General features: G+C 41.4%; 1 protein-coding gene across 8 annotated transcripts in view; it reads left to right on the top strand.

Annotated features, from left to right (window-relative positions):
* The window catches only part of LOC149240761 (uncharacterized), a 399,764-nt gene that overhangs the window by 99,710 nt on the left and 274,804 nt on the right, over positions 1-25,250 (top strand). For all 8 annotated transcript variants that reach the window (XR_016246545.1, XR_016246543.1, XR_016246544.1 and 5 more), the window contains one exon: positions 23,793-23,921. Coding sequence is in view for 5 of the 8 variants with exons in the window: in XM_089373808.1 (XP_089229934.1) it covers positions 23,793-23,921 (129 nt within the window). In the remaining 3 variants the exon portion in view is untranslated. The remainder of the gene's footprint in view (positions 1-23,792; positions 23,922-25,250) is intronic.

Here is a 25,250-nt window from a genome sequence, read left to right as displayed (position 1 = left end):
TACACACTGCATTCATGATTGGCGGCAATCATTCTCTCACCGACTTCAAACTTGAGGTGAGGGACATCTCCACAAATCCCCAGTGGGAGAAGGCGTACCAATATGAAATCCCGGTCTTGGCACGGATACTTGCTGATGGCTCCGAGGAAACCCTCCCCAGAATGTCTCCATGTCTCACCGCCGAGCAAGTTCAACAGAAACTGGTAGCTCTATTGACATAACTCACAGATTTAAAAAGCACTGATTAAAATCATTTTACCTCTGTAAGAGTATTTGAGCTTTGTTCCTGTTCCTAGTTACAAAACGCTAATCTGTAGTATTAAAATTCCTAAGCATTCATGTTCGTTTTTCTTTTGCCATAAGAAGGCCAACATGGCTTCATATAGTTGTAGTCATTTATGGCAAAGTAATCGATTTGGACAAAGTACTGAAGAAACAAAAGACATTTCACCTGAATTTGTAAAGCAGCTCTGATACCACATGAAGATTAATCACACAACCATATCACAAAGCCATATGCACAACAAATTAACACACAAAAAATAAACTGGCGGAAAAGGCAGAGAGCCATCATGTGGTCTCTCATACTCATGTAATTCTCTCTTATTCAAATAATTTAATAATACATTTAAATACATGAGCAAGTGGTCTTAAGATAGTGCGTTTATCTTAGACTCACTTGGTTGAGACATTTTCTCAACTTACACACTAATTTAGGAGAGCTAGTTGGAGAGAATCTCTCATCCAAACTAGAATCCTTGGTTTGAGGAATTCTCATGATTTTATTTATTTAATTGGATTTATTATTGATTTTTAAGAGAGTGAGGCTAACAGAAAGAATGAGGTCGAAGTTCCGGAAGGAGGAAGTGTCGAAAGAAGGAGGTCGAAGTGCTGGAAGGAGGAAGTGCCGAAGAAACGAAGTGCCAGAAGGACTTGACTTGTGCTTGGAGGATATTCAAGTCAGGGGTCTAGGGTTTGGCATTGATCAATAAGAAGCTTCAATAAGAGAAACTTACTGAAAGGTTTTCCTCTCAAGAGAAGAGAGGTTTTGGCCTTGGTAGAGAGGCAACATCTTGTGTTCTTGCTCTTATGTTTTGGTAGTAGTTTGATGAAGTACACACACATGCATTAATAATAATAAGAAGAAGATTAAGCTAACAAGAAAAAGTAAAATGACTCCACAAATTGTTATCAAGTAACGAAGAATCACACAACACTTATTTGCCCTAGATTCTTCAACATGGCATCAGAGCTAAGGTGACACATCAAGGAAAGGGCAACTCAAGAACACTCTACAAGGTTGAAGCATCAAGCCAAATCTACTCAAGGAAAAGAAGCCTACCATAGCAAGAAGAAGAGCCAATCTATTGTCTAGCCACATTCTTGGCCAACCTATTGTTCTCTATAGTTAGCCTCATGAAACCTTCTATTAGCATTGACCTTCTCCTGTAGGCCCTGGGCTCACTCCTTTAGCCCTATGCCACCTTCAATTGTTATTCCTTATCTTGCTGTGACCTCTCCTTGCCTTTGACTACCTTGTGTATGCCTCGACCCACCCCCTTTTCTCAACGTGTTGCTACAACAATCCTCAGCGTTTGGTGGACAGTGATTTTCCTCCTTGGTCTGACCTTACAAAGCTCCAAAAGACCTCTACTAAGGCTGGTATGCTTTGTGGCCTACTAACTAGTCCTTTGCTGTTGTAGGCCTCAACCTCCCCTTTTTTCTTTGCTGCAACAATTCTATGTGAAAAATCCTTCTATTGCAGCTACTAGAAATTATTATTCTAACTCAAAAATTAATTATGCTGTTTATTTGATACGACAAATAACGAATAAAATCACTGCTATAATTGTCACCATAAAAATATTGTGGAAAATAAAATATTGGAAACTGAGAAATTCTAGCACACACAATAAATTTGACAGTTATTTTTGGACAATTGTCCCCGGAAAAACCCAACTTGGGAAATGGATGCAACATTTGAGGGTTTTATTATTAATGTTCAGCAACAAATCTAAGTACAATAATTTAGATGCCCAACTGGCAATCTAATATGAAGAAAATACCGGCAAAAATATTGTGAGAATTTTCTCTAACCCCACAGTTATTTTCTGCCTTCGAAATAGCTTCACCAGCCTATGCTTGAGATGCTTGCGTCACCCTCTCACAGTGCCTACGCTGGCCCTTTGAAGATTTCAGCCTTCCTTCGATTCTTCCGAGAATTGAAAAACTTCCTCCCAGAATGCTATTGCTCTCCTCTTGCACCTGGTACTCACCCTTTGGCTCTATCTTCTCTGCTGAGCTGTTGCTACTAAGAAAATCGAACTGCTTGGGCAACTAAGTATCTGCATTGCATGATCTCCATCACCAGATCGACTTTCTTTTATATTCCATTGTTGGAGCACCAACGACCAAGATTAAAATTTAATCAATGGCTAGGATCATTTCTGGGTCGATCCGTGTGAGTTTCTAGATGATTCACGCCTTATCTCAATTAACATTGATTAACTAACCATATTCCCTAAGTTTAGACTTAGGAGATATTTAGAAATCGGTTAATAATCTAATTGAGACACTTCTAGGCAAAATTTCCGGAAACAATTTTTGGGCTTTGGAGATCTCATGTATTCTAGCGTCTCCACAAAATTTCGTGGCTAGAACACATTTGATGTTACAAAAACTAACACTTCCTCTTAACAAGGAATGTGTTCTAGTGTTGCTGCTTTCTGTAGCAACGCCTTGCATCTGCATCATCTCCTGTTATGCTGCTGATGTATGGCCATTGCAGCCCACCAACTACTGCGCAACTCTGATATACACTGCATATGTTCTACAACTGACCCTGCCATACTGCTGCCAACACTGCATCTACACTGCAACTCCCTCTCATCTGTTGCTGCTGTAAGTCCAGTGTTCCACGGGGTCTCGTTTCCCCACCTGGGGGTCGAGTTTCCTAGCTCCCTCGCGCATCGTGGAATTGGGGACAAGAGGGGGTTGTTTCCCCACGCTCCCAAAAAACAGGGTACGCGAGGAAACTTGAAAGGGGTTGTTTCCTCCATTTTTGGGGTCGTTTCCTAGGCGAAAGGGGCCTTAAGGGGTGTTAAGGTGTCGTTTCCCTAGAAAAAATTCGCAAATTGTTTTTATGGAACAAAAAAATCGGAAGTTTTAATATTTGTTGACCGATTGGGAAGCGTTTACATTATGTTCATTTCACATTTCATTTTTTGTTTGCTCCTTCATTGAACTGAACACCGCCGCCATCGCCACGCAGCCTTCTGTCTGCTCCTTTGTTGAGCGGGACGCTGCCGCCATCGCCAAGCAACCTTCTGTCTGCTCCTTCGTTGGACGGATTATGTTGAGCAATTATGCTCATTTATCTTTTGATATGTTCTAATGTTATTTTGACTCTATAAAATTACAAATTTTGACTCTTGATGTATCAGACTTGACTTTTATAATTTTATTTCAATATTTCAGTATTCAGTGTTCATAGTTGGAAGTGGAACATCAATATGGTTTAAAGTTTAAAGTTTAAAAGTTTAAACATTTATAATTTTATAACTTATTTTCATTGTGCATTGTTAGTAACTTAGTAGACTAGTAGTTACACTATATAGTTGCAAACAATGTTTTAAAACTCCGACTCCGACTCCGACTCGGTATCGACTCGGCCGGCTCGATTTCAATGACTCGGTCATTGTAAAAAATACATTAAATATTTATTTTTTATAAAAACACATAATTTTAAAGATTTTCATTCATGTTTCCAAACACACAGCATTAGAATATAGATAGAAGACAACATATGATCAAAGTAGGCTCATGAATATATCCATTATATCAAAATGGCACCCCATTGTCCAATACATACACGATGATGATATAGAGATCAAAACAAAAACACATAACCAAGGAGGCTATAAATGGCCTCTACAACAAAAGTCTGTGACCAGTACTACTGGCTATTGCTAGAGTTGCCAACATCATCTGGCTCAGTGTTACTTGGAAGTTGGGAGCAGGAGCGAAAGTGGGGAGCGAGAGCGAAAACGGGAGCGGGAGCGACATTTTCAGAAGCTCCTAGTTTGGGAGCGAATCCCAGAGGAGTTCGACAACCAATGTCACTAACATCAAGGTACATAGAGGGATTGGTGCTCTTGATTAAATACGAGTTCCATACCCTAATACATGACAAAATTCAATGGAAACATTGCAATCCTCCAATCCTGAAATCTTGAAAAACTAATAAGTCTGCTGGATTTTGAATGAAATCTAAAATTCTACTTTCTCCATATGAAATCCAATGAGGCCGAAACCACTCTCAAACATCCTGAGTCATTTCATGGTAATGTTAAAAATTTAAGTAAAAGGATGAAAATGAAGATTAAGGAAAATGTCACTTTTACTTTAAGAATTTAACATTACCATGAAATTTGAATAGCATATCAATAGTAGAGAGCATTTGAGTGTGTTAAATAGGGTTTGGGAGGGGGAAATGGACCCCAAATAACATTTAACTAATTCATAAAACACATTGGAGTTCAAACCAATCAGCAAACACTTCAAAATTTCATTAAAAAAATGTCAAATCGCTGTTTTGATGGGGTTACAGGCCACTGGTTATGACTCGGCCGAGTCAATACAGAAACGGCCGAGTTGGCCGAGTCAGCCATGACTCGGCCTACTGAACCGTTTCCTCCACCGAGTCACATTTCTGGGCAATGAAACGGATCAACTCGGCCGTTTCCGTTTCGAATCGGCCGAATTTTAAAACTATGGTTGCAAACTTACATGTATGATGTATGATTATAATTTATATGATAATGATATCAATGATCATGCTTTTTGTTTTAAATTTGTTTCAGTTATATGATTCATCGATTTATATTTTATATTTATAAGTTTTTAAGACCCAGATGTCCCCCCACGTTTCCTAAAAATTGGTGGGGAAATTTTCCATAGGCTGCTCCTGCGTATCCTCCTCTGTCGCCTCCTCATCTCAGAAACTTGGTGGAACATTGGCTGTAACTGCAACATTTGCAACATCCAAAATAGTCTGTCCCTGCTACTGAAATGGGTTCTCCACCATACCCATCTGTTATCTGAAATAGACGAACTTAGCTCTCCCTAGAGATTTCGTTAGTATATCTGCGACCTGCTCTTCTGCGGGAACATACTATAGCTGGACTGCTCCTTGTTGTACACAATCTGAATATCGATGTGCTTCGACCTGTCATGAAACACTGGATTCTCAGAGAGCTTTATGCAACTTTGATTATCACAATAGACACTGGTCGCCTCCATCCTTTGCTTGAACAAGCTTACTAGCAGCTTTCGAAGCCATATAGCTTTGCACGTAGCTGTGCTGGCTGCCATATACTCTGCTTCTGCAGAGCTCGGTGCTACTAACTTCTTCCTGCTACACCAAGAAAATATCCCTGATCCAACACTGAAGCAGTATTCGGAGGTACTTTTCCTGTCCACTGAATTGCCTGCCCAATCTGCATCCATGTATCCACAAAGTATGACGTCATCCTCTCGATTATATTTCAACCCATACTCGAATGTGCCACGAATGTACCTCAAAATATGCCTTGTTGCTGCCCAGTGTACCCTTTTCGATCCCACCATGAACTGACTAAGGGTATTGACTGCGAAGCAAATATCTGGCCTAGTGTTGACCAGATACATGAGAGATCCAATGAGTTGTCTATACCTAGTGGGGTCAACGTCCTTATCATCTGATGCATCTATCTTCTTCCAGTTAGTAATCATGGGGCTAGACATGGGTCTGCAATCATGCATTCTGAACCTCTTCAAAATATCTGTAGTGTATGTTCCTTGCCCAAGGAAGATCTCCCCATCTTACTACAACACCTCCAATCCTAGGAAATAGCGCATCAACCCCAAATCCTTCATGTCAAATTTTGCTGCCAAGTTCCTCTTGCAATCCTCTATGAGCCCTGATGATCCTGTCGTGTCAAGAATATACCATCTACATACAAAACTAGAATGAGGGGCTCATCCTCTACCATCAAATAGTAAAGGTTGGGATCTGCGTCACTCTTGACGAACCCCATCTGCTTCAAGTAGGTGTCAATTCTACCATACCATGCCCTGGGAGCCTGCTTGAGCCCATATAGAGCCTTCTTCAATTTGCACACATGCGTGCCCTTCTCCTGAGTCTCAAAGCCTTTTGACTGTTCTATGTACACTTCCTCCTCTATCCCTCCATTCAAGAAGATTGTATTGAAGTCCATATGGTAAATCTGCCATCCCATTTGAGCTGCTAGAGATATAACTGACCAGATAGAAGTGTATCTGGAAACTGGGGCGAAGGTTTCCTCATAGTTTAGCCCTTTTGTGCATACCCCTTTGCTATGAACCTAGCCTTGTACTTTTCCACATTGCTGTCTATTTCATATTTGATCTTATAGATCCACCTCGAACCTACAACTGATCTGTCTTCTGGCTTGGGCACTACCTCCCAAACATCATTCGTCATGATAGAGCTATACTCTTCTACCATGGCATCTATCCACACCTGATGCTGTGCGGCCTCCTGAAAGTTGGAAGGTTCTGCAACCTGAGCTACCAATGCTTGGTACCTGTCAGGCTGTCTGTGCTCTCTTGCTTGTCCTAGGAGTTCCAATAAACTCCTCTGCATCTCTTAATGTCTGACGAACTTCTCTGTTGGCTCGACCACTAGTCGTGGGAGGTTCTGCCAGCTCCTCCTCATCCTGTCTTTGCTGCTCCATTTGTTGAGAACTCCCCAGATCTCCAGCACTTGAGGAAATATAGGTACTGGTCACAGTTTTAGACCCTTGTGACTGTCCCCCTGCTTGTCCCACAAGCTGCCCCTACTGCTGGACTAAAGGAGCCTCCGCTGACTGATTCTGATCACCTGCAGGCATCTCACAAGACCTCCTGAAAGCTCGGTCCTTCGTGAACTTCATGTCTCGCCTTACTACTATCTTCCTACTGCTAGGAATGTACATTCTGAATGCCTTTGAGGTTTCACTGTACCTAATGAAAAACCCCTTCTCTGTAGTCTGATCCAGTTTGGTTCTTTTGTTATCTCGCATGTGACAATATACAACGCTGCGAAAAATTCTAAGGTGACTGACTTCTGGCTTCTTCCCTTTGAAGACTCCTTCTGGCATTTTCTTCTCCAATGTTATATTAGGAGTCATGTTCTGAATATACACTGCCGTGTTACATGCTTTGCCCACAGAAATCTGGGTAGATCCTGGTCATATAACATAGCCTTTGCAACTCCAACAATGGTTCTGTTTTTCCGCTCCGCTACACCATTTTGCTGTATATTATATGGAGTTGTCCATTCCCTCTTGATGACTTCCTTCGCACAAAAATCTGTGAAGTCTTTATCAATATATTCTCCACCATTAACTGAGCGAAGCACCTTGATCTTCTTCCTTGTCTCATTGTCCACGAGAGCTTTAAACTCTCTGAAACAATCAAAGACCTCATCCTTGGTCTTTAAGAAGTAGATCCAGGTTTTCCTAGAATGATCATCAATAAAGGTAACGAAATATTCGGCACCGCTGAGAGCTCTAGTGGACATCGGGTCACAAATATCTGAGTGTATGAGTCCTAACACGCCATCAACTCTGCTGTCACTTATTTGAAATGCCGCCTTAGCATACTTCCCAAGTATGCACCCTCTGCACACGTCATCCTGTTCAGTTCCAAGTCCAGGAACTTGTGTTATGGTTTCTTTGAGCATCCTGAGGGCTCCATGGTGTAGACGTCCCGTTCTTCTATGCCATAATTCATTTAGCTCCTTCCCACTGCTACTGTCACTACCTATCAGTGCCATTGGAGAATCGATTTGTAATAGATATAATCTGTTGCTTCGGACTCCAATCTGTCTCACCCTTTTTCAGCTGGGGTGTTTGACATACACTTTCTTCCCCACGAAGTGAATATCATACCCCTTATCTTGTAATTGGGATATTGAAATCAGGTTCATACCCAATCTTGGCACATGCAATAGATCTAAAGCGCTGGTGCTTGCTCCTGACCCCCCCAAAAATCTATGGTACCTCTCCCTACTGGAGTACATTTCGTTCTGTTTCCCATAGTAATATGGAAATCCATTTGCTCCTCTTTGTAGCTAGAGAAATATTCTCTAACCCTAGTCATGTGAGCTGAAGCTCCAATGTCTATATACCAAACTCCTTGTGAAGCTGATCCTGCTAAGCAAGCTGTTGGGAATCATGATTTTCGTTAGACCAAAACCTGCAGGTGTTAGTCAACGATCGCATCGCTAGAGATAAGGATCCACGAGAGGCGGTTAGTCCATGTCGCGAAACACACGGGGAGCGTTGGTTTATCCAATGTCCAACAATCTCCCCCCCCAACGCGAGCCGAGTGTGTATCAAGCTCGTGACCTACGCTTTGATACCACTTGTTGGGAATCACGATTCTGTTAGACCAAAACCCGTAGGTGTTAGTCGAGGATCGCATTGCCAGAGAAAAGGATTCACGAGAGGTGGTTACTCCTTGTCGCAAAACACACGGGGAGCATTGGTTTATCCAATGTCCAACGCAAGCAAATTCGTCTTCCAATCTGGAAGACAAATTTGAAGTCACCTGAATGTTACATTTGTCTTTTTCTCCCGACACTGATTTTTCTCTACAACTTGTAGCAAAAACTTTCTGCGTCCAATCAGGATTCTGCTAAGCGAAAATTTGCGCTGCCACTGCTCCCTCTGACTACTGGAATCACTAATTTGGGCAATTTGATTTTCTTGCCTCCTTTCAATTGAAAAATCGAACTGTTGCCCTAGAAACTCGAACTGGCTGTTCTGGGCTCTGTGCAGGTTCTCTGGGAATTTCGATCTGTTGCTCCCTCTGAACAACGAAATTCCTTTCTTTGCTTCTGAGCTTCCTGGTTGATCAATTAAGCTCCGATACCATGTGAAAATTGTGAAAATTCCTTAGCCGGAATCCCTACTGCAGCAAACTAATGTTACTTCTCCTACTTGATTAAATCATACAAGTTATTTACTTTTTTCTACGGTAAATTTCGAAGTAAATACATTTGCAACCTTCACTTAATTTACATATTGTTGGCATTATGACACAGGTTTGGAACAGGTTTGGCTCTATGACATAAGTGTTGTCCTTGATGGCAACTCACTCAAATGACAAATCTCAGTTCAGGCTCTCAGAATGAAAGAAAATGAGTTATACACAGGTTCCTTGTAACAAAGTCGCGTATACACGTGGGTGTACTGATCAGAAGGCGCGTATACGTATGCACGCACTTTCATGCAAAGAAAAGCGCGTACATGTGGGAAAACTTATGATTGGTCCATGGTATTTAGTCCGACATATTGGAACCTATGGTTTTGGTACTTGGTATTGCATTTAAAGTGTTGAACCCAAGTATTGGGTCCCTAGTATTAGTTCTCAATGGTTTTGGACCATGGTTTGAGTAAGGTCTAAGACTATAAAAGGGAAGGAGATCATTTGGTAAGTGTATTGACTTATGTGTTGAATATCTTGAGAGGAGCAAGATCTGGAATACTGGTGATTGGTTGGTGAGTTACAGCTGGATCTGAATCAAGGAGGAACCTGAGCATTACACGATGGTTAAGATCTATTGATGGGTCGAGATCTCAAGGCTTGAATAGTAGTATCATTGTGTGATTTTGATCTATTATATTTGGCGCATGATTAGATCTATAAATCTGATAATCTGGGTATAACTGATGTCTGATTAAGTAAAAGGATAAATTATCTTTTATAGATCTGTACGCAGGTTCGACACAGTGGAGGCGCGTATACACGCAGGTTAAGCAAGTGAAGACTGCGTATACGCTGGTTGGCTTTGGCATAGCTGCGTATGTACACAGGTTTCTATTGGTGAAGTAGCGTACGTCTCTTGAAATATGTTTTAGCTGCTTTTGTTTATTGCTGCAGTGTTCTGGGTTCAGAATTGGTGTCTGGTTACTGGTACTGTTTTCTGGTTACAACATTCTGAGAAGTTATTGGTTGATTCAGTATTTGTACAAAGGAGATTGGTTGTTGTAGATCTACTTGATGTTTGATTGATATTCATGGATCCAGTCTGAAAATTTATGAAACGTGGTCCCTGGAAGAAAAGAGAAGGTTGAAGCCTTCTGTAGGTCAGCACCTACGTACTAGTACCTCAGCTAGTACAAGAGCTAAGGGGGTTGTAGCTCCCTTCCAAGAGAAGCTGGAGAACGAGAGAAGGTTGTAGCCTTCTGCAGGTTGAAGCCTGCGTGCTGGTATAAGACTGCACTAGTACAGAATCATTGTAAAAAGAAGTTTCTAATTGAAAGAAGATAGAGACATATTGCAGCAGGTGGTTTTCACCCACATTGGGTTTCCACCTTATATCTTGTGTTCTTTTGTGTGATTGTCTGCTCTACTTTTCTGTTCCTGCTTACTGTTATATGGTTCTGACACACAGATTAATGATCAACATCTGAAGAATAAATTAAATTATAAGTCTGGAAGTTATACGCGAGTTTCATTAGTCAGAGTTGCGTATACACGCTGTTTTCATTAACTGAAGTAGCGTATACAAATCTTTGTATAAATTGAAAAAGAATTTGACTTAATAATACTGATTCACCCCCCCTCTCAGTATTATTTTCAACACATATATGCAAAAACAAGATACTGAGCAGGAAAGAAAAATACAACACATAGGACACAAATATTTTTAGACAAGTAGTCCCCAGAAAAACCCAATGTGGGAAAACCAGTGCAACAACTCTGAGGGTTTAATTATTATGCAGGAGAAATTCTGAGTACAATTCTAGGATGCTCAACTAGCAATCTGATACAGAGAGAATACTGAACAAAAGACTGGTGAAATGATCTCACCCTATCACTGGACAATTAGTGATTGATCCTTCAGCCCTGGGGGCTCTGGCGTCACCCTCCGCATGGTGCGCAAAACTGCATCACCCTGGGCAGCTTTTGCAATACCCATCCTGGGTATTACGCTGCCTCTCCTCTGCTGGCTGAGAAATCGACTTTATGCCTCCCAGACTCACACCCTGGCTTCCAGCAATTGAATTTCGACTTCCCTCAGCAGGAACTCAACTTCCCCTCAAGGAATGTGCTGCCTTTGCGTCAGCACTGCGTGGGCCAACGTCAACTTTCCTCTGGACGTCTTTCTATTCTCCCTCTTCCTCGTACTCTTCGGAAATTCCTTCTCTCGGATTCTCATTGCCCCTTTGTTGCAAGATCCCCTCAATCGATTTTCCTCCTGAGAACTTCTCACTTCAAAAAATCAATTTTCTCAATCTTTCCTTGTGTTTTCCAAATGACCCTCAAGCCCCTTCTTATATCTTCCTGTTGGACAACCAACGACCTAGATTATGTCTTAATCAAAGGCTCAGATTGTGTTGACTTGATCCATGGTTTTTTCTAGAAGTTTCACCCTTGATTATATTAATACCCATTAATATTTTAATTTTTCTAAGTTTAGACTAAGGAACCCCATTAAAAATATTAATTATTTTAATAAAATCACTTCTCGGTGGAATTTTCCAAAACATTTTTTGGGTTATTTGGAATACCTGTGCTTAACCCTCCCTGCAAAATTTGAGGCTTAGAACACATCCGATGCTACCCAAAATCAATACTCCCTCTTCGCGAGGAATGTGCTCTAGCAATGCGCTGCCTCTTTGCACACTGCTCTGACTCTGAAGCATCATCTCTGCATTGCTGATGTCTGACATGCTGTCCATCAACCACTGCGCTGTTGCTGCTACTGTACTGCTGCCTTTGACACTGCCACTACCAATGCTACTTTTGTACGGTAGCTCCCTCTGCATTTGTGCTGCTGTTGGTCCTTCTTCCCAACACTACATCTGCACTACAACTCAATTGCTAAGAGAAGCCACTGAAAACACCCAAAACTGGACAAGTATCTAGTGGATACTCCTTGGTGCTAATATCCTTACTGGTGCTAGTCCCATTCTGCCTCTGAATCCACTGCACTGCTGAAGCTCTGCACCGTGCCTCCTCGCACTGCTGCCTCTCTGTTCTGCGCTGCTCAGTCTCTGGCTCACCTAGCCACTGCTTCTGTCGAATCAACACTCCATGGAACCAACTGAAACTCCACCATCTTGCTACTCCTGATCATTGGCTCCTGTAGCAAGGTGATGATCCAAGACGTAGGCTCCTCAAGGATCCTACTCATCTGCAGTCCTCCAGACTACAGTGCTATATCAGCCCAGCCCCCTCCTGGAGGTATCTCCACTGTCATGGTGAACTCTTCCTCATTAATCTTCGTGGCTGCAACCTTGGGATCATGCTTTTCGTCCTTATCCTTTTTCTTCAAAGGACACTAGGATGCATAGTGGCCCATCTCGCCACATTTGAAGCACTTCACCTTGGAGACGTCCTTCTTTCGTCTCTGTTGCCCCTGCTATCCCTTCGATGCTAGGGCCGCGTTATCCTCTTCCTCCACTTTGGGCTTTAACCCATTGCTGCTGCTGCTCCTGTTAAGTTTGACCTTGAGCAGGTCTCTCCTCAACTTTTCTTGTTTCAGAGCTACCCACATCTCGTCCCAATTTGGTAATGATGCTCTGCCCAGTATACTCTGGACAGAGACTTGCCACTCATCTGAGACAAAATTGAGGGCTAGTCTAACCAACTCTAAATCCTGAGGTGCATGTTTTGCAATTGACAACTCATCATGGGTCTCCTTCAATTTTGTAAGGAACGGATCCACTCGCTTCCCCTTTTGCATCTGAGCAGATCTCAACTTCTGTTCTAAGTACATCTTTTGCTGCTTGGAATTTCCTTGATACCATGTGGCTAAGGCATCCCACATCTCCTTAGCGGTCCCTTTGCTTGCAACGTGGCACACCACATGATCGTTAACTCCATCCAGGATCAGCCTCTTCTCCTTAGCCATCTCAGCCTTGTACTTTTTCAGCGGATCTGCATCTGTAGGTTTAGCGACCACATTATCAACGTACATCTTGAGGGCATGCTCATCTAACAGGGAGGTCATCTTAGACTTCCAGATGGCATAGTTGGAAGCCCCGTCCAACCTGTCCTGATCCCTCAAGCGACTGGTTGCCATCTCCTCCGAAAACTGTCGAACAACTCCCTCTTTCTCCCTACTGCGTAGCTCCTAGGCTGACTTATGCACTCCCTGATGGAGCTGCTAAGCTGTTGCTCCTTTGCAACTCATTGATTGAGCAACGCTGATTTCCTCGGCAAGAAATCACTGAGGAAGTATTCCCTCACTAGGCTCCACTGCTTCTTTCTTTTGACGCCTTTTTAGCCCGACAAAGCTGCCCACTGAAAAATCTGTGTCTACCAATTGCTCCTCACGCTAAGGCTCAACTCTGCTCCCTCTACCACGACAAAATTCGAACTGGAAGCTCTTTCTCTCCGTCAGCTAACTCGGAGAGAAACTACCTTGAATTTTCGATCCTCTGGCTAGAACTGCGCAAACCCTTTAGGGTTTCGTCTTGCTGCTTCCTACAGCTTTTCGATTTCCCCTTCTGCTCAGCTCTGGGGTTTCAGGTTCTGCTCTTCTTGTCTCACCTGCACTAGCTTTGATACCATGTGAAAGTTCCTAAGCCAGAATCCCTATTGCAGCAAACTGATGTTACTTCTACTTGATTAAATCATACAAGTTATTTACTGTCTTCTACGGTAAATTTCGAAGCAAATACATCTGCAGCCTTCACTTAATTTACATATATGTGGAAACAAGATACTGAGCAAGAAAAAAAAATACAACACATAGGACACAATTATTTTTGGACAAATAGTCCCTGGAAAAACCCAATGCGGGAAAACCAGTGCAGCAACATTGATGGTTTAATTACTATGCAGGAGAAATTCAGAGTACATTTTTGGGATGCTCAACTAGCAATCCTATACAAAGAGAATACTGAACAAAAAACTGGTGAAATGATCTCACCTTGTCATTGGAGAATCAGTGATTGATCCTTCAACTCTGGAGGCTCTGCGTCACCCTTTGCATAGAATTGCGTCACCCTGGGCAGCTTCTGCGTTACCCCTCCCGAGTATTATGTTGCCTCTCCTCTGGATCCTCTGCTGGCTGAGAAATCGACTTTCTGCCTCCCAGACTCACACCCTGGCTTCCGACAATTCAATTTCGACTTCCCTCAGCAAGAACTCGACTTCCCCTCAAGGACTGCGCTGCCTCTGCGTCACCACTGTGTGGGCCAACGTCAGCCTTCCTCTGGACATCTTTCTATTCTTCCTCTGCCTTGTACTCTTTGGAAATTCCTTCTCCCGGATTCTCATTGCCCCTCTGCTGCAAGATCTCCTCAATCGATTTTCCTTCTGAGAACTTCTCACTTCAGAAAAATCGATTTTCTCAATCTTTCTGTGTGTTTTCCAAATGACCCTCAAGCCCCTTCTTATATCTTCATGTTGGACAACCAACGACCTAGATTACATCTTAATCAAAGGCTCAGATCGTTTTGACTTGATCCATGGCTTTTTCTAGAAGTTTCACCCCTGATTAGATTAATACCAATTAATATTTTAATTTTCCAAAGTTTAGACTTAGGAACCCCATTAAAAATATTAACTATTTTAACAAAATCACTTATGTGTGGAATTTCCCAAAATGCTTTCTGGGTTCTTTGGAATACCTGTGCCCAAGCCTCCCTGCAAAATTTGAGGCTTAGAGAACAATCGATGCTAAACCAAATCGACAAAAAATCCCTTTATTGCAGCTATTGGAAATTATTCTTCTTACTCAAAAATCAATTCTGCAGTTTATTTGCACGACAAAGAACGAATAAAATCATTGCTGCAATTTTCACCATAAAAATACCGCGGAAAATAAAATACCGAAAACTGAGGAATTCTAGTACACAATAATTTTGATAGTTATTTTTGAACAATTGTCTTCGGAAAAACCCAACTTGGGAAAACTAGTGCAACAGATGAGGGCTTTATTATTAATGTTCAACAACAAATCTGAATACAATAATTTCGATGCCCAATTGGCAACCTAATCTGAAGAAAATACTGGCAAAAATATTGTCAGAATTTTCTCACCCCACAGCTATTTTTTGCCTCCGAAATAGCTTCACCATCCTCTACTTGAGATGCCTGCATCACCCTCTGCGAAGTGCCTACGCTTGCCCTTTGAAGATTTTGGCCTTCCTTCCTTCGACTCTTCTGGGAACTGAAAAACTTCATCACAGAACGCTGCTACTCTCCTCTTCCACCTGCTACTCACCCTCTAGCTCTATCTTGTCTGCTGAGCTGTTGCTACTGAGAAAATCGAACTATCTGGGCAACTGAGTATCTGCACTGGATGATCTCCATCACGACATCAACTTTCTTTTATAATCCGCTGTTGGAGCACCAACGATAAAGATTAAAACCTAATCAATGACTAGGATTATTTCTGGGTCGATCCGTGTGAGTTTCTAGATGATTCATGCCTTATCTCAATTAACACTGATTAATTAACCATATTCCCTAGGTTTGATGTAGGAAATATTTAAAAATCGGTTAATAATCTAATTGAGACACTTCTAGGGAAAATTTCAGGAAACAATTTTTGGGTTTTGGAGATCTCATGTATTCTAGCCTCTCCACAAAATTTCGTGGCTAGAACACATCCAATGCTACAAAAACTAACATTCTAGGGCATGGGCATTACTCACTAGCTATGTGGCCAGCCTAATAAAGGCTGCGATTGACTTTCAGCCAGCTAGATGACCCTCTTATAGGGGTCGACCCTTCTTCCCTTGGCTACGGGTGGCCTTACCAAGCCTCAACCTTCTCTACATTGACCCGTGGCTGGAATGATTAGGCTTGCGGCCTCATCCGTTGCTGCAACCTACTCTTGGCTGTCCAAACAAGCCCTTTTGGTCCTCCTCCAAGAGCCTTCGGCCTTGCTTCAACTAGGGGCCTTGCCTTGAGCACTTAAGTCAGCCCTCCAGCCCTACTTGGCCTTCAAAACTGAGAAGACTCCTTTCCTTGCTTGCTGCCTAGGCTAAGTCCTTTTAGCCTCCTCGCAAGAAGAATGCCCATTTCTCCTCCTTGTCAACAAGCCTCTCTGGCCTTCTTTATACTTGTCCAAGGGTTATGAAAGCCTAAGTAGTGTGTCCCTTGGCCTTGTTGGCCAACTTGAGCTGACTTGAAAGTTGACACTTTAGCCAACTCATAATTAAATAAGAACTATACATGTTTTTCCTTGGGTTCCAAGCCCAGTCCTTTGGGTTCAAAACCCCAAACTTTGGGTGCAAAGCTCATTAACCAAACCAAAATACCCCAAGGGAATTTCCAACTGGAAATACCTTTTGACCTAAAAAATTTCAACAATACTTTGAGGACACATTTTCCGTTGTTCTTCATCACCATGCCATTCGCTGACGCAACTTCTAGGTTCCGGGAAATTATTTATTTTGCATGTAAACTCTTGGTTTGGTTTAATAAAATTTGGCTGGAGCATTTGGTGTCTACATGGGTGTATTTACTCTGTAAAATTAATTAGCAGTCGTGTCTTAATTTTTTTGTGTAATGTCTCGCATGCAAATCGTTTGAATCAATAATTGCTTGCAAAGTGTTTGACAAAACTCTTGAAAGAAAATTTGAAAAATTTGCAAGTCAAATCAGTAATATCAGCAGGGGGATATTACATTGAGGAGGTGGCTTTGTTAGTTAATGAGTCAGTGTGTGAAGTAAAATCTCTCAGAATGACACTAATCAAACCATTTACCTCCTTGTTGATTTGAGCCATAATAGAAATGAGCTTATTGTTTGATGGAGTTAATATTATACATAATCTCAACTGTAATGGAATAATGACAGTAGGATCATTAAGAGACAGCCCAGCACAAAAGAGACAAATTTTACCCTGGGAAAACCCAAACTCCGTTAAACCCCAACAATCTTTTCTTAGGAGAAATTGTTCAATTCAGCAAAAAGTGCAATTTGATTTTCAAGTAAAACTTGGTCAAACAGACCAAAGAAACCACATAGGTCAAACCTGGTCAAATAGGCCAAAAATTCGGACTTCCTTCTGCTGCCTCAGAATCCAGTCAACCTCAGTCAATTGGGCCAAACTTTGGCCTCTTGCAGCTGCCTTAGAATTTGGTCAACCTCAGTCAGCTTGGCCAAACTCTGCCTCAGAATCTGGTCAACCTCAGTCAACAAGGCCGAATTTCAGCCTCCTGTGGCTGCCTCAGAATCCAGTCAACCTGCCAAGAATCTTAGTCAAAGTCTGCCCATAAATTTGGTTAACTCAGCCCAAAGTACTTCGGTCAACGCAGGTCAAACTAGGCGGCTCCAGAAACTTGTGTTCCGTAGAAATCCTGCTGTTTGACTCATATGTGTGATCAGAAGAATAGATGGTGTGTTGGTCTGAATTGGTCTCCAAATGAGGAGGTCGAGTAGGTATAAATTGTGTTCTAGTGGGGTGCCCAAGGGGCACGTCTCCTTGTGCTGGGCCGACCTGTGCTTTGGGTCTGACGTGACTTTTTGGAGGCAAATTAAATTCAAAATTCAGATTTAAATATCTACCTTTTGATTTCCTTTTAGGGCTGAGTTGGAGTAGCTGGGAATACTGACCACAGCTACCCAAAAGATCAACAGATTTGATAGCGACACTTGAGTCCGCAATGGCAATTAAAGATTTTATTTTGAGTTCTTCTGTGAGGAGGATGCTTTCGAGAAGAACATAGGCCTCGACTAGGTTTTTTTTTGTAGATATTTCTACTCACCAGGCAAAAATTATTTCCATTTTTCCTTTGGGATACGATATGATCCCTCCCTCAACTGCCACCTCTGGAATGTTAATTTTTAATATCAGGTGTGATTTATTTTTGTCAACAATTATTTTATACTCTGAAATTATTTCACCTAGTAAATTTTTTTCTGAAACTGCTGAAAATAAATATACTGGTATTTTAACTTCATAAAATAGAATTTGCAGCGGAAATAAAACAGAAAATCAGCCACAGAATCAACAGAAATTTCTGCTCAAAAGATTCTCCTTTAATTTCAATTGTCTCAGGAAAATTAAGGCTCCCTTAAAAGGGAAATTGACGTAGAATACAAAGAATATACAACACAATAGAACCTGATTTTTGCTCCCCTAGGAATTTCGGCCTCCTGAAGAATTCAGCCCACTGAAAAAAATCACATCCCTTGAAATAACTCGGCCTCTCCACTTGCAAATCGCCCTCCTCTTCCTCTTCCTTAAACTGAATTCACCTTGCTCACACCTTTCTCTTCTCTTCAATCTTGAGTTTCTCACTCAAAATGATTTGATGTGTCTTCATCCTCTTCCTTAGGCCTTTCTTATAATTCATCTTGAGCTAAATCTTTAACCCCCAATCTCCAAAGTGATAGATGGCAAATATTAATTTCTAAGCGACTTAGATCAGTGGTAGAGATTTGATATAATTCAATTAATTAAATTATTTATCCTTAGAGACAGCCCAATAGCCAACGTTAATCGATTAAATTAATTAATGTGCTTTTCCTAAGGTAGACTTAGGAAAGAAATCGTATTAATAATTTATTCCTCATGAGCAAGCACCTAAAAAGGATTTTGGACATCTTCTGCATGCTTGACACCTAATCTATGTTAGTTTTTGTAGCATCGGAAGTGTTCTAGCTTCGAAACTTTGTGGAGAGGCTAAAACACAAGAGTTCTCCATAACTTAGAAATCGTTTCTGGAAATTCCACCTAGAAGTGTCTCAATTAGATTATTAGCCTATTTTTAAATATTTCTTGAGTCTAAACTTAGGAAAATATGTTAATTAATCAGTATTAATTGAGAAATACGTGAATCATCTAGAAACTCAAACGGATTGATTGGGAAATAATCTTTTAGCCATTGATTAAGATTTAATCTTGGTCGTTGGAGTGCCAACAAAAGATTATAAGAAGAAGTCGATGGGTAGATGGAGAACATACACACTTGAGATTGATTTCCCGGGAGAGTTCGGTTTTCCTGAGGCAACAACAGTTGCAGGAAGATATTGAGCCAGAGAAGGGAAGCAGAGACAAAGAGGCGCAAATATAGTGATCTGGAGGAAGTTTTCCAGTTCTGGAGAGGCAACAGTGAGAGGCTGAGTTATTCCCAGTGAGGCAGCGTAGAGGACTGCACAGGCAGCTTCAGAGGGAAATTTGATTTAGCTATGGGAAAATTCGATTCAACTTCCAGAGGTCGGGAAAGTCTTCTAGAAGGCTAGAGAATCGTTTCCAGTAGCAGAGACAGGCATAATGACTCGATGAGAGGCAGTTTCAGATTAGAGGTCAAAGGGTCTACGCAAGCACTATGCAGATGATCCAGGTGGATGAGTTTTGATTGCACAGGCAGCTTCAGAGGAAAATTCGATTTAGCTATGGGAAAATTCGATTCAACTTCCAGAGGTCGCGAAAGTCTTCTAGAAGGCTAGAGAATTGTTTCCAGCAACAGAGACAGGCATAATGACTCGATGAGAGGCAGTTTCGGACTAGAGGTCAAAGGGTCTACGCAAGCACTACACAGATGATCCAGGAGGACGAGTTTTCTGAAGTAGATTTGTGTCAGGGTTACTTGTGGAGGAAGGGAAATTCCCCTAGATAATTTCGGCCAAATTTTCTTGTTGTGGATTGCCAATTTTCGGCATCCAGATTGTACTTAGATTATTTCACTGCTGCTTAATAATTAAAACCCCCAGCTGCTGCATCGATTTATTCAAGTTACGTATTTCCGGGGACATTTGTCCAAAAATAATTGTGTCAATTTTTATGTGTGTTAGCATATTTTTTAGTTTCCAACGCTATTATTTTCCGTAGTATTTTTGTGAAGATTTCAATGTGTTTTTTTCGTTGTTGTTGTAACAATAAATTGCTAATTTAATTAACAATTAGAAGAAATAATTTTAGTTGCTGCAATAAGATTTCAGTAGTGAAATTTTCACATGGTATCAGAGTGATTTTGATCAGACGGGGAAGCTCAGAAGTGAACGCAAAAATTCGTTGTTCAGAGGGAACAACATGTTGAATTTTTGGAGGCTACGCAGAGCCTAAGCCAGGCAGTTTGAATTGTTGGGTAGATCGATTTTGTAAGTGCAGGTTGGCAAAAAAATTCGGCGACAGAGGGAGACGCAGTCCAATATTTTTGCTGGGCAGATCCCTTGTTTGGGCGTAGAAGGGTTTTGTAGCAATTTGCAGTAGCAAAATCAGCGTCGGGTGGAAGAGAAAGTCACACAGAGAGAGAATTTCTCTCGGAGGGTTTCTAGCCTAGAAATATGATTTTCCCAGTTGCAGTTGGTAGTTGCTATAGACAGTTTTTTTCACTCTAGAAGGGAGTGTGAATAGTAGATTCAACAACTAAGCAAAAGAAGAGGGGGACTTTCAGATTCAGATATGGCCACAACTGGGCTCAAAGATCAAGTTAAGTTGGAGGGAGCTTTCAACTATGTCATCTAAAAGGCTAGGATGTCCTTCCTACTGGATGAATATGGGCTAAAGTCCTATGCAGAGAATGTGGTGGCAGTCCCCAAGACCCAAATTAACTGAGGGAGTACAGGAAAGAGATGGCGAAGGTGAAGCAGATGATCTTGGATGGAGTTCGAGATCATATAGTCTCACATGTGGCAGGCAAAGGAACGACCAAGGAGATGTGGGATGCTCTCTCTTAGCTATATCAGAGTAATTCTAAGCAGCAGAAGATGTTCCTTTAGGAGAAGTTGAGGAGCATCAAGATGCAGAAGGGCGAAATCATAGAGGCCTTTGTCACCAGGATTTAGGAGGTCCATGATTAGCTTGCAGCTGTTGGGGAGGCACCTCAACCAACAAAGCTTGTTCGTTTGGCACTAAATAGTGTCTCAGAGGAGTGGCAAGTGTTTGTCCAAAGTATCTTGGGCAAAGACACATTGCATAGATGGGACAAGATGTGGTCAGACCTACAACAAGAGGAGTTGTGGCGAGCTCTGTTGAAGAGAAACATCAGCGGAAGCAACAACAAGGGCACGAAGGGTGAGAAGGAAGAGGAGAATGTGGCCCTAGCATCAAAGGGTCAAGGGGAGAAGATGAAGAAGAAGGACCTATCTAAGGTCAAGGGCTTCATGTGTGGCGAGTTTCGCCACTACCGTACGTAGTGTCCTTGTAGGAAGAAGGACAAGGAGGAGAAGGAGGCCCATGCGGCAACGTCCACAGAGATAGACAAGCTGTCCTCCAAACTAGAGGAAGATTTTGCTATGCTTGCAGGCTACAGCTATACCTCCAGGAGAGAGGTGGGGCGATATGGAGCTATAGTCCCAGAGTTGCAGAGTTTGGGAAGGGTCCATTGAGGTGTCCACATGGATCATTACCTTGCTACGGGGGCCTACAATATGTAGTGGCAAGATGGATTAGTGTTAGTGATGTAGTCAGATTCCGAGTGACAGTTGTAGACTAGTTGCAGACAGGGGCTGAGGAGCGCTGTGTAGTGTTGACAACAGAGCAGGTGGCTTAGTGTGCAGTTGGCAACAATGCAAATTCCCTAGTGAACCATGCAGAGGCTAGTAGAAGTCAGATACTCAGGAGACAGATGCAACACAGACAATTGATTCAGTATTTTGGATGCTTATCAGTTGCAGTAGCAACAACAATAGATGAGAGGGAGTTTCTCTGCAGATGCAGAGTTGGCAGCAGTATAGCAGTGTCAGCAACATCACAAATGCAGCATCACAGTTGTGCAATGGTTGGTGGGCAGTGGCAGGGAGTCACAGGTGCCAGACATTAGCAGTGTGACAGAGTGTGATACAGAGACAAAGTGTTGTAGTGGTGGTGCAGCACTAGAACACCTTCCTCGCTAAAAGGGAGTGTTAGTTTTTGTAGCATCATAGGTGTTCTAGTCTCGAAACTTTGTGGAGAGGCTAAAACATAGGAGTTCTCCATAACCTAGAAATCGTTTATGGAAATTCCACCTAGAAGTGTCTCAATTAGATTATTAGCCTATGTTTAAGTATTTTCTAAGTCTAAACTTAGGAAAAGGGGTTAATTAATCAATATTAATTGAGAAATTTGTGAATCATCTAGAAACGCTCACGAATCTACTGGGAAGTAATCTTAGCCATTGATTAAGATTTAATCTTGGCTGTTGGAGTCCGAACAAAAGATTATAAGTAGTCGATGGGTAGATGGAGAACATACACACTTGAGATCGATTTCCTTGGAGAGTTCAATTTTTTTGAGGTAGCAGCAGTTGCCGGAAGAGTTCGAGCCAGAGAAGGGAAGCGGAGACAGAGAGGGGCAGGGACAGTGATCCGCAGGAAGTTTTCCAGTTCCGGAGAGGTGGCAGCAATAGGCCGAGTTATTCCCAGTGAGGTAGCACAGAGGACTGCGCAGGCAACTTCAGAGAACATTTCGATTTGGTTGTGGGAAAATTCGATTCAGCTTCTAGAGGCCGGTAAAATCTTCCGGAAGGCTGTAGAATCGTTTCCAGCAGCAGAGACAGGCATAACGACTTGATGAGAGGCAGTTCCAGGCTAGACGTCAAAGGGTCTGTGTAAGCATTGCACAGAGGGTCCAGGTGGACGAGTTTTATAGAAGCAAATTTGTGCCGGGGTTGCTTGTGGAGGAAGGGAAACTCCCTTAGATAATTTCGGCCAGATTTTCTTGCTGTGGAGTTCCAGTTTTCGGCATCCAGATTGTACTCAGATTATTTCACTGCTGCTTAATAATTAAAACCCTCAGCGGCTGCACCAGTTTTCCAAGTTGGGGTTTTTTGGGGGATATTTGTCCAAAAATAATTGTGTCAATTTTTATGTGTGCGCTAGCATATTTCTCAGTTTCCAGCACTATTATTTTCCGCAGTATTTTTGCGAGGATTGCAGTGTGTTTATTTCGTTGTTTCCGTAGCCATAAACCGCTAATTTAATTAACAGTTAGAAGAAATAATTCCAGTTGCTGTAATAGGATTTCAGTAGTGAAATTTTCACAGTCTATGCAGAAGCACCTGTCTGAGCTATAAACATCAACATGGAGTTCTTTGTGTGTTGCAATGGCATCATACTTGAATATAATTTGGCAAACCTTGAGATTTCCTGAATCTGACATGGATGATGTTGAACTTTTGTTAACATATAGGATGGGGTGTTCTAAGATTTTCAGGCCAATGATTTTTAGACTTTCAAATTCATGCATACTCAATGTTGTTAATTTTATTTATAACTTTAACATTGATGGTAGATAATCTGGAAAGTTTAATAATGGTAAAAGTTAAGGCCGGCTACAGGACTATTTTGTCAATCTCCTATTCTTTAAAATTTAAGTATTATGCTCAGATTTTTAGAGTTCATTGATGTGTATTTTCAATTTGGTTGAATTTATTATCTTTTTGGAGCCTAACTTTTGTCATATATTGATATCTTGTCCCTGTGCCTATTCATGTATCAGTATTTCTTTCTGTTTTTTTTTTCTTCCAAAAGTGTCATGCTGAGGAGTTCTATCCTAATTCATTGAGGCTTTAATTAGTAGGGACTGGAACGGATCAGAATAAACAGGGACAGCTACACCATGTTGATTATGTTAGTTTCTTTGTATCATTCTTATGCTATTTTTAAATTGTTAAGGTGCTTGTCATAAGAGGTTTTACCTATATTGTGTTATGATCTTATAATTTGCTATTAAGGCCAGCAGTACTCAACGAAACAGGTATAACTTAGTATTTAAGCGAGAAGAATCATAATGCTTTTGGAAAAGAAGGAGAATAACTCTAGTGCTGGTGTTTTCGTCTTTTGAGATTGCTACCAAATTTGACACTGTTTGGTTCTATGTTTTTGATCAGGTTAGGATAGCTACCCTTGAGGCTATCAATTCTGTTGTTTTATGTGGATTGCCGGCTGGCATTGTTGGAGATGTATTGGTTCCTGCTGTAAGGGTACTAGGGATGGATCGAACAATAGCAGTGCGTGAGGTATGTCTGGAAATATGCCTTATTTTTTATTTGGATTGCTAATATTACCTGCACTTTTAGATATTGTTTTGGGTGGGGAAGCTAAGTCATGAACGTTGAACATTGAGGTGGCTCATAAATAAATCCCATGGTCCAACAAGTTCTTGGTGAAACCTGATTCATTGAGGTTATCAAAGTCTTGGAGCAATCTCCATGGACAGCCTTGCTATGTGACACAACAGCAGTGGATTCATGGTGTTGTAGGGAAAGGAATTACACAAGTTTCCTTTGAGATGCCACTTGTTCTTGATTTTCATATCTCTAAACCGGATTATTTGCTGCCTTTGCGCAGTATCTGAAATCTTTTTCCTACACTCATCATTTGAATTGTTGTTAATATATAGTACACATCACATAGCAAGAAACAGAGTTGGTATCGTCTTGGAGAAACACAGGGTTATGCGAAAATTATAGGCATATATAGTATTATAGACACCTACTATGTACTGGGTACTCGATATCATATTTTGCTCAGTAGTGTTCTTAGATTTTTGTTCGCTGTACGAAGTTGACTTTGAAATTTGAACACTAAAGGCCACTCCTGTGCATGTCTTAGGTCATAGGAAAGTGACAACATTGACAGGTCAATCCACATTATTTTCTTAGGCATTTTTGTTACTTGTTTCTTGGTCCTTTTATTTCTAGCTGGTCTCACGTGACATCTCTCGTTTTGTGTCACCCCCACCTCTGGTCCAATATATCCTCTTTCTCCTAGTTGGTCCCACCTATTTCAACTACTCATAGATGGCCAACCGGGCAGGAGGCATCCCAAAATAGTACATGCAATGAGAATGAGCCATGGGAAAGAAGACTAAAATTTAAATGTTGATTACAGACTCAGGTTCGGACCTCATTCATGCTGAGCATTCATTTCAGAGTTTCAAGTAGAAAACTATATCTCTCTTTTGTTCCATAGCTTGAGCACATGGAGAAAAACTAGATGACCATAATAATGAGCCCATCCAGAGGTGCTTACTAAAAAACAGTTGAATGAGGCTTACACCTGTAATCTTGTTCCTTTGTTTCTACTGTTATTTGCTCTACCCTTCAGCTTCACAAGAATCTTGTGAAATACATTTAAGCACAGAAAGAAACAAGCATGGATTAACTGTTAAATTCAGGGGATGATTCTGGTATTTATATTGCAATTTTTTTTATATACACAGGGATGTGGCTTTCTAGTACTGATGTTTTTCAGAAATTACATGTTCACCAGCAGTGGTCTATGTTTTTCAAGAGGCTCTTTCCCCCTCTCATATATTTTCTTGCACTTAGTATAGAATCTAGATT

This window comes from Pinus tabuliformis, chromosome 8 (assembly GCF_031772625.1).
Source record: "Pinus tabuliformis cultivar Carrire ecotype Pingquan chromosome 8, CPIR1, whole genome shotgun sequence".
Lineage (NCBI taxonomy): Eukaryota > Viridiplantae > Streptophyta > Pinopsida > Pinales > Pinaceae > Pinus > Pinus tabuliformis.
This window is presented reverse-complemented; position numbering and strand designations above follow the sequence as displayed.